General features: G+C 36.8%; 2 protein-coding genes across 2 annotated transcripts; one reads left to right on the top strand and one right to left on the bottom strand.

The window, feature by feature from the left end:
• Window positions 1–454: 454 nt before the first annotated feature.
• LOC144628693 (uncharacterized) lies at window positions 455–5,941 on the bottom strand. The gene is made up of 8 exons (XM_078486824.1): window positions 5,832–5,941; window positions 4,179–4,421; window positions 3,753–3,831; window positions 2,661–3,276; window positions 2,070–2,142; window positions 1,818–1,883; window positions 835–906; window positions 455–640 (listed from the first exon to the last, which is right to left on the bottom strand). The coding sequence occupies exons 1-8, from the start codon at window positions 5,931–5,933 to the stop codon at window positions 536–538; spliced, it is 1,356 nt and encodes a 451-aa protein (XP_078342950.1). The 5' UTR covers window positions 5,934–5,941; the 3' UTR covers window positions 455–535.
• Window positions 5,942–6,016: 75 nt separating this feature from the next.
• On the top strand, window positions 6,017–10,040 carry LOC144628834 (centromere protein W-like). Its single transcript, XM_078486946.1, has 3 exons — window positions 6,017–6,189; window positions 6,432–6,545; window positions 7,948–10,040. The coding sequence occupies exons 1-3, from the start codon at window positions 6,100–6,102 to the stop codon at window positions 7,972–7,974; spliced, it is 231 nt and encodes a 76-aa protein (XP_078343072.1). The 5' UTR covers window positions 6,017–6,099; the 3' UTR covers window positions 7,975–10,040.
• Window positions 10,041–10,051: the final 11 nt, after the last annotated feature.

Below are 10,051 nucleotides of genomic sequence, written 5' to 3'. Positions count from 1 at the left end.
CTCTTATTTCGAAGTTAAATTCAATTTTTTCAACAAGCATCTCTCTCCCTTTTATATGAGATGCCCCCTCCCAGACCCCTTAACCTCAAAGCACTTGAAATCTGGAGATTGAGATAAAAAAAATCTGGAAATTTCAGTGAAAATCAGGAGATTGGTCAACTGACAGACAAAAATGTACCTGAAAACCAGGTGACTTGTGATTCTGTTTACCATGAGATTGAAGTGAAAACCGTGAGTCTCACGGCAAAATCGTGAGTCTTGAGAGGTCTGCCCTCCCCCAAAGCTGTGATTAGTTGACATTAGAAGTGTTCATAGAAAAGGGGGTAGATGGAATGAGAAAATGGCTCTTGTTTTCTACTTTAAAAGAAATGAAAGAAATGCCATTTTTTCACCCCTGGTCCCAGAGGTTTTCTTTATTTCTATTTTCCAAAACAAATACAAGACCACTAGTGTGGAGTTTTTCACTTCAGCTTTAATGATCGTTGGTTTCAAATAAATAAATCTTTTATTCACTTAAAAGATTGGATTATGGGTGTTAATTTCCATCCATATAGGACAGTAAATCCCCAAACCACTTCTGTTCAAAATTGAAAGAATTAGTCGCACTTGCTGTGGCTGAATTTTCTTCTTGCTTGCATTCCTAAAAAGAAAACAAGAACACTTGACAAGGTCAGCCGTGAAGCAAACAACATATAAAATCCCTAGCCTGAATTTCAGACATCCCTCTCTGGTCGCCTACTCCAACCAGAGAGGGAGGTCTGAAATTCAGGCTATAAAATCCTCAAATCTGCAACGCAATATTAAAAAATGTGGGCTATTCTTTCTTATAATCACCTTAGTTTTTACGTCAGACCATTCTTGATTTGATGCTGCTTGTTCACTTGCTACCACAGAAGAGTACAGTAACTAAGAAGATTTAAAAAAAACAAGCCATTAGTGACCATAGTTAATTAATAATAAATTTATTAATTACCTTCATGATAAATCATTAAATTATATATTAAAGCTTCCCAGAGTTTTTTTAAAAGGACATCATGAAGAGGTTTAAAATAAAATGAAAGATTTTTATAAGTAATCATGCAAAGAGTTTCCACATTTATTCATATTTTATACTTACAATAATAAAAATAAATCTTTAGTTACCACTTTGTTGGCGAGGGTAAAAACAAAAAAAGAAAACTGGTGGGGAGGTGTGAAGAACTTTTTTGGAGGTGTGCAAAAGCTGTTAACATACCTTTGAGCTTGCAGTCAAAATTATGTTTAATTTGTTTATACACCACTTTCATAATGGCGGCCAATTTATTTATTCTTTTATATGTATTTAATTAGCCCTACTGGCCTCGTTTTAGAGTAAAAATTCTTTTGAATTTTTCACATGCTGACGAGGCCAGTAGGGCTAATTAACATACATATAAAAGAATAAATAAATTGGCCCATATGAAAGTGGTGTATGGAAGTGTTCAAACAAGGCCAACTTATAATGCTAAAATGACACATGCAGCCTTCCTCATTTGTATGTTTTAAACAGCTGATATCTGTAATACAACAGCTATTCAAACACATGCAGCGATTTGTATGGGTCAATTTATTTATCTGTTATATTCAAGCATGTAAGGTCACAGACTTGACTAAAATCTTGGACAATACTATTTGAAACAGACGCAATTCAAGTTTGCTTGTGTTTCAAAAGTTTTGTCCAAGACTGTCGGTAGTCCGTACTATTTCAGGTTTGGTTACTCATTGTATTGCATCTGCTCAATGTTTTGAAATAAAATCCTGTTGTTGTATGTTAAATGTTTTGGTCGCTAGACTGTTACCTCAAAAGCTTTATCAACCAGCTCAGCACAACCACAGTCTGCATGGGCAGTGATCTTGGCATTCACCTTAATTAAATAAATGAATTACATGAGAAAATAGCAAAGTTAAGTCACAGGGCAACTACTTGAACCATGCTTGAATATTTCCTAGGGGAGAGGATAGTGTATTTCAATGAACATTATGAAAACTTTTGATTTTCAAAACTATTTACTTTATTAAAAAAAGCTATCTTACTGTGACTTTTTGTTTACCTCTCTAAGAAGTGTTTCACTTTTGTCCCTTGCAAATGAAGAAGATGACTCAATTGCCTTCTCAAGAAAGAACCTATGTGATTAAATATAGAAAATGTTCAATTTGTAGCAGAGAAAGCAGTTCTAATATATTGTTAGCAACTTGATGTGTATATGTTCTAGTAAAACTGAAATAAATCAATCTCTTCTCATATGTGAATTAAAGAGGTGACTATTCAATGGTTTACGTGTAAGTACATAAGTCAAGAGCCCAGATTGAGAGGTTCTGGTTAGGTCTTGGTACTTTAACTGGTGTTTCTTTCTTATCCCGGTTTCAGTAGCATGAAGTGACTAGGAGTATTTCTTTTCCCCCCTGGATGGGATGCTAGTCCATCGCAGGGTTACTAATGCATTACATTCGCCAGCACCCATTTATACACCTAGGTGGAGAGAGGCACTATGAGAGCAAAGTGTCTTGCCCAAGAACACAACACAAGTGACCCCAACCAGGGCTCGAACTCGGACCGCTCGATCCGGAGTCCAGTGCACTAACCATTACTAAGGCCACTGTGCCTCCTATATAAATAAAACCTTTTAATTGAATTCATTTACCTGGATTTAACAAGGGAGCCAAAAGCAAGGACATGATTCCTCCATTTCAATTTATCTTTAACACACCCACAATATTCTGATCGATGTTTCCTGTTGCTTGCAAACAAACATGAATTACCGTCTTCCTTCAGTGATCCTGAACACTTCCTGTTTGAACACCAAATTGTGTAATCTGAATGATGTTGAACTCCAGCACCTTCATCCAATTGAATGGCCGAAGGGAAGTGACAATCATGTTTAATATGAACTACCGGTAAGTCTCCTTGGTCTCTGACAGCCAAATGTGCAAAACATTGTCTAATCTCTAATTCATCAGAATAACCAGATTTTGTAAGAATCGGACCTTGCACTTTGTTATTTGAGGCACAGCAGGATTTGACTGTGAAATCTGTTTCCTGAGATGGCCATCCACCCATCACACAGTTCTTTTTACAGTTCTTTTCAGTTGAATCTTGATGCAGAAGGCAATTTCTACCCCTATTACCATCCTCGAAGTTCCCATTTTGTGGAGGAATGCTGCTCGTAGTTACTCTTTCATAAGCCAGGGCTAAAGAAAACCAAAAATGAGAATTCCAAGAGTGAAGAGTTGCACATCTTTGAAGGCTTTCTATTTCACCTGGTGGATGAACAAACAAAAATAAACTGCAAGCAATTAGATCAAATTAAACATGGAGCCAGTCTGATCTAACAAACAACAGAGCTCACATATGCGGTGTCTGACATTTGCAGACTGTGGACTAAGAGAATATATCATGTTACCATTATTGAGAGCTAACTGTAAACCGGCTAAAGCAAGTGCTATTCAGGCTAACCAGAGTGAAAATTAGGCTAACCAAAGTACGAAGTAGGCTAATCGGAGTGAAACTCTGCAAGTCTGCAAGTCTGCAGTCTGCAAATGTCAGACAGCCCTCAATTATGTGTGCAGAGATGCACTGTGAGAGTAAAGTGCCCTGCCTGGTCAAACCCTGACCTTTTGAGTCAGGGTTAAAATTACTAACCATTAGACCGCCATGCCTCTCTCTGCTTTCCTTGACTCGACTCACATAGAATAACAACAGACAGAAATCATGTATGTAATAGACTTTTACAAACCTTGAATATTTCCAATGGCTCTAAAAATCCGAGAGAGCAAATACCATAAGGAAGAATCATTTCGTTGGTTGTCATCCTCCTTAATACAACAATAAATGATATAAGCTTTTTTATGTTTTTGGAGTACCTATTTCAGTGAAAATAGCAATTGCAAAAATTTAAAATGCTCTCTAGTGAAAATGTGATAAAGTTATAAGCTCCCAGTGGGCCTGTGAGCTCAAAGCATTCAACAAAATTAATGATGACAAAACTGAAGGCTGACAGCCAAAAGCTTATAATTTTATCAAATTTTTTAATCAGGGATCATTAACAAATTTTTACAATATGTTGAACTCTGGTCACTATGGCGGACAACCATTCTAAAATCATTAAAACCAAGAAAATGGTAACTGATCTTGTAAGACACAAATAGTAAATTTCGCTCACCATTGCTTCCTTGAGAAGCATTACAGCATCATCACACTTTCCTAGCTTTAATAAACAAATTGCCATTGACTCGATCAGTTCCCTGTCAAGCACAGTATTGTTGGGCGGCAAACATTGGCGAGACTCTTGATACTTGACCAAAGCTTCGCTGTAGTTTTGTTTTTGGAATAACAAATCTCCTTGGAACTTCATTATTGTCTGTCTTTCTGATTGATCATTGTTTGGACTGCACTGCATAAACCACTGAAAAAAAGAACAGTTTTGAGACAAAGAAGTAATTCAGCCTGCCAAGAACTAATCCCAGAAATGGGCGACAGGGACTGAAAAAATATCATGTTCTCTGTGGCAACGTTATTTACCACCGAAGAAGGGCTATTACCCGAAACGTCTGGTTTCTTTTTGAAAAAATTAATTTTGGCACTTTCATACCTATTTCATTTAACTGAAAAAAATAAGACTGTACTCAAAGCTGTGCTCCAAGACTAATTGCAAGGTGCCCAAAGGCTCTTATGTAAGAAAATCTTGGGTACCCAGCTCTCAAAAGCTTTCATGATAGCAAAGTTATGCAAGTCACCAAAAGACAAAAGTAAGTCGCCTGTGGCACCCAGGCTCTGCTAGAGCACAGCTCTGGTACTATTTCACCACTAATCGTAACTGTCTCCTTTGCAGCCATTGTTTGGGCTGGTGACACAATGCGCCCTTCCCTACCAGTGGAAGGAAGTTATGGCATCATGTTGTTCTAGAAAATATTCATACCACCCACCCCACGCCTCCCCCAGCAGGTGGCTCTTTGGTTTGAACTTTCAGTTTAGCTCCAACCCCGGGGGGGGGGGGTACTCCGGCTTGTAAATGACGGGGATGATCGAATGGAGGCAAAACTCAGGACCAAAAAAAACCCTTAAGTCTTCCAACATTACCCAAAAAAATCCCTGGACCAAAAATAACACCCCAAAAAAATCCCTTGTCAAATTACCCCTAAATTGCCAGGAGGGGCAATAATATAACACAAAGAAAAACATAAAAAATTGAACGCTTGTGTTTGTTTATTCATCATACCATAAATACGCCAAGGCCGCGCCAAGGCACTTTAGTTCGTTTTTAATACCCAAAAAAATCCCCTATTTAAATCTAGTCACCCAAAAAAATACTTGCCAAATTTTCCAACCCAAAAAAATCCCGGAATCGAAAATTTCAAACCCCAAAAAATCCTTCGATCATCCCCTCATTTACAAGCCAGAGTACCCCCCTGGGGCTCCAACTCCCCTGGCTGGGTATCCACCACTTTCACATTTCCCATAATACACTCTGTTTGATCCCCCCCCCCCCCCCCCTAACACACACACAAAAAAATTATAAGCATTGCTTTCAAGTTTTCTTGGACATACAACCATCCCAAGAACAATTTTTATGCAAAAATTTTGGAGGGCAAACAAAGTGAATTATGGATATTTTTTTCTGAAACACTGGGTTACAGCAGTTACAAACATGGGTTCAAACTGATCAAAGAGCCTGACATCACTTGTGTATGGGATCGAATTGGATCAACATCAGCAAATTACTGAATCAATGATGTGATTTTCGGGGCGCTGGTACAGATATAAATTCACCGAATTAGTGATAATTTTATATTCGAAACAAGTGACACTACACTACCTCGAGGTCACATTGCTTTGGTCTGTAAGCCTCTTCAATTTTGCTTTCTTTACAAGTTGATTCTCCGAAGATTTCGTCGTCGAACTCAAATTCCTTCATCATGTCTTCGTCTGTCTTAATTATTCATGACTTTTACATGAAGTATGCCCTAGAATGATTGCAGGCTCAGATTTTGTGGTGGGAAAGACAAAGAGATAGCGAGAGATTTGAAGCCAAAACTCACTTCAGAGTCGTCGACAGTTGCAGTTTTTTGTTTAAATAAAAGAACATGAAAAGAACTTTTCCACGGGCCCAACAGAAATCAATCATCAAGAAACATCAGAGTAAAGCAAGGCTTTCACGAAATGCTGACATTTTGGTAAGCTTAAGTTTGATGACTAATATAAGCCTAAGACAATTCAAATTGTTTCAAGCATTAAAAGAACATTTACTGAGGTTGATGAATTTATTCTTGTTATCAGTGCTTGACAATGTATATTAGTTGAAGATAAAGAAATAAATTAGGGACTGGTTACTCTTAAGAATATATATAAATTGAAACTTGTAAACATTGTTTTCAGTAAATTTCTCAAAGCCTGATGAGCTATTTCTTGTTCACAGATTTTTTTAGACTACATACTATTTTTAAAACGGTTGGCGGCAGAGTCCAATGTCAAGGCACAGGAAAACAAAGAGAAGACGTTACAAGCTCATCATGTTAATGCTGTTTTAAGGGTGAGTTTGCTTTTCAACAAATCAGTACACAATAACTTTTTTATTGGCCAGTCAAAAGGCATGTTTATTTTTAATTTATAAGTTTAATATACTTATCAGCAGCCATCCCTGGGTGTAAAATGGACTGGCCCCCTGTCACTGTCATATGAGGGCTCTTTCCCCTGGTTACAGACAAGCTGTTGTTGAAGGTTTCATAGGAATGAAGGTTTCATAGCGGGCAGGCATGTATCTTCAGAACCAAGTTCAAGCAGAAACCCATACTACTCTTCCCAGTAGACCACAACACCCAAGATATTTTCACCTTCTTCAAGGTGATTGAACATGCATCACGTGGTACATTTGGTTGTACCACATGATCAACTTTTTTTGGTCGACAGTAGCATCACTGACGAAAACCAGTCAAGTGTTCCTACCAACGATCCCAGGGGGGGTACTCCGGCTTGTAAATGACGGGGATGATCGAATGGAGGCAAAACTCAGGACCCAAAACAATCCCTAAGTCTTCCGACATTACCCAAAAAAATCCCTGGTCCATATAAAAATAACCCCCTAAAAAATCCCTTGTCAAATTAACCCTAAATTGCCAGGAGGGGCAATAATGTAACACAAAGAAAACCATAAAACATTGAACGCTCGTGTCTGTTTATGCATCATACCATAAATACGCCAAGGCCGCGCCAAGGCACTTCAGTTTGTTTTTAATACCCAAAAAATTCCCCTATTTAAATCAAGTCACCCAAAAAAATACTTGCCAAATTTTTCAACCCCAAAAAATCCCGGAATCGAAAATTTCAAACCCCAAAAAATCCTTCGATCATCCCTGTCATTTACAAGCCGGAGTACCCCCCCCCCTGGGCCAACGGTGCACACATTTGCATAGTTTTTTCTCGTCGTGTAAGTAAAGAATCTGTCATCAATGCTGTCAAAACATGTTGTGAACATTCAAACTTTCCTAATTATACTTATTCGACTTAAACTTTCTTTTAGTTTTGGCAGTTTCAGCTTACAAATGCTCACTCATGCTGGCGTAACCTGTGCTAAAGTTCGAAAGCAGACAAATGCTTTTGTAACGCGCGAACTAACTCACGTCTGGACATCTCGTGTGAAAACTGCTTCAGCTTATCATGTAATACAGCCAAACATACTACGGGATGCATGTTCAACCAAAGTAAAGGAGGTAAAATAATCTTAGGTGTCATGGTCTACCAGGAAAAGTAGTAAGGGGTTTTTGGTTTAACTTATCATGCAAGTGACTGTCTAATCTTTTGGGGAAGCTTGACAAAAATGTCAAGGGAGATTATCTGCAAAATGGACAAGTATCCCTTCTTGTTCACATTATCTTACAATACCTGAACTTACAATTGTCTGCATATGTCAACATGCCGCTTTGCTTTATTTGCAGAATGTTTTGAAAAGTTGCAAGGGATAAAAAGATCATGATGGAAGATTTGAAACCATGAAAGAATCATAATACCGAGGACCAAACTTCACTTGTGTAATATTTAATTATAATTAGCAGACAGTAGATCTATTATTACTGTAAATACATTTTAGAACCACAACATTCTTTTTGAAAAAAGGTGGGTTTAGGAAAAATTCTTTCCAAATTTTAAGTTTGTATTATTACAACATTGTACTAATTAAAAGATGTACATCCATATTAACCACTTCTCACTACAGTGTAGCTTGCTTGCTTGCTCATTCCACACTCTTACACCAAATTATTAGAGATAAACAAATGAATCTCATTTCTCACACATCACTAGTACCATGCCAAGCCAACCACCACAAATAAGTTATTTATCTTTTATGGTGTCTTTATTTGCATCCTGTCTTGCTAATGTGAGGTCTGGAACCAAGAAACATTTGGAAACTATTTGCACATTCCTTAAGCTGTAGAAAAATTACCTTGCCACTTTTTCCCAGTGTGTGATCAAAGGTTACATAAAATTTTCAAATTTTCTTGTTCCCTGAACCCACAAGTTTTCAGTTCCAGACTTTGCACCAGTTGACTACATTTGAGTTTTGTAACTTAAAATGGCTTCCACACAAGCAAAGATCTGCGTTACATGCAAACTCTTCCTTAAATTGCTTTTTACATCTTACTTTAATACCAAGTATGCACATTCTGATTGGTTAAAGCCAAACTCTAGCATTTTATTTAAACTAAGTGGTGTGGATATCTCTGGGTTTTCAATCTGTTTTAGAGTAGATAGTTAAACAAAGTGAAGGTTGCTGATGCATTTTTAAATTAATTTTTGAAAGAAGGCAGGTAATAAATTCAATTGATGTAGCTTGTGAATTTCACCACCCACTAGCTCTTATTGAAACCTTCATGAACAGTTGGTCAATAACATGTTGTAAATTACACTTCCATGGTTACATCATTCAATTTTAAATCTTTAGTAACATTAGCTAATAAATTGGTTAAGAAAATTAACTATCCTGCAACCCTTTACTTCAGGTTATAAATTTGATTCCAACATAGGGTAAGATGTAAACTATTTTATATATATTTTGTAAGTTATTATGTTTATAAAGTCATTCTATCTTGTTTTGGTTTTTTCTATAAACTTGTATAGTCCAAATAAAGTCTTCTTGGGTAAGTTGATAACTTCTTAGTGATTAGAATGAGAAGTATTGTAGGTATAGCAGAGATTGCATGTTGTATGTTTAGTGTCTCAGAGACTCTTGGTAGAGGATAGAAGTTAAGACGGATTCTGCTGAAAGTTTGAGCAATTAGTGCAAAAATTAAGTACCAAAAATCTACTCATAGCACGGCAACATTTTGTATACTATTTAAAAGATCTTAGTGAAATTAATTTGTCTTAGGGACCCTGAAACTAAATTCTAAAGTATTCTCAAGAAAATTAAAGTCAAACCTTGTAAAAATGTTTAAAGCGCACCATTTTGTTTTGAACTGTTGTGAAACGTCCGTTTTAACTGAAATATAGATAATTTCAAATCCATTTTCTCTTGTGGGGTCGGCTTGAGTGCTAAAGTTTTGGCAGGTTTTTGTTAGCTGCACTTAAACTGTTACCATGCTATGAGATCTCTAGGTAACTTTATTTTTGCCTGTTTTGCTCGAATGTTGGGCGGAAACCATCTTGAACAACAAAAAATACATTTATGGTTTACCTTTTATAAAACAGTATTAATTGCATTTAACAGCTTTTGGGGATTGATTGAACACTATTGCAATAAAATTCTATCAACTCTAAAAATCCTCAGATCACCTGGAAATTCATATCGATTTGTATATATTCTTCCGAAATATATATTATTGATTACGTCACACAGTTAATATTCTGTTAAAATTTCATTTTTGGCAGTCATTTTCACTAAATTAGATTATTATTATAATGAATCAAGTTTGACAGTTTTGGAAAGTCTCTCCTAGGGAAATCCATCTTCAATCCATGTCACTATGATACTCCCTTTTGCACTTTTCACTACCAAGACTGTGAAAGGGTCCATCTGACTCATCCGAGAACCAACAAGTTTCA

This window comes from Oculina patagonica, chromosome 1, assembly GCF_052425735.1.
Source record: "Oculina patagonica isolate OP01 chromosome 1, crgOcupat, whole genome shotgun sequence".
NCBI lineage: Eukaryota > Metazoa > Cnidaria > Anthozoa > Scleractinia > Oculinidae > Oculina > Oculina patagonica.
This window is presented reverse-complemented; position numbering and strand designations above follow the sequence as displayed.

Bases quoted from the DNA above. Each gene is read 5' to 3' on its own strand.
- LOC144628693 (XM_078486824.1), bottom strand. From the start codon at position 5,933: ATGATGAAGGAATTTGAGTTCGACGACGAAATCTTCGGAGAATCAACT. The intron at 3,832-4,178 runs GTGAGCGAAATT...TGTTGTATTAAG, and splicing joins TGCTTCTCAAGGAAGCAATG to GAGGATGACAACCAACGAAA. The intron at 641-834 runs GTGATTATAAGA...TTTTCTTTTTAG, and splicing joins GGTCTGACGTAAAAACTAAG to GAATGCAAGCAAGAAGAAAA.
- LOC144628834 (XM_078486946.1), top strand. From the start codon at position 6,100: ATGAAAAGAACTTTTCCACGGGCCCAACAGAAATCAATCATCAAGAAA. The intron at 6,190-6,431 runs GTAAGCTTAAGT...TCTTGTTCACAG, and splicing joins CACGAAATGCTGACATTTTG to ATTTTTTTAGACTACATACT. The intron at 6,546-7,947 runs GTGAGTTTGCTT...CTTTATTTGCAG, and splicing joins ATGTTAATGCTGTTTTAAGG to AATGTTTTGAAAAGTTGCAA.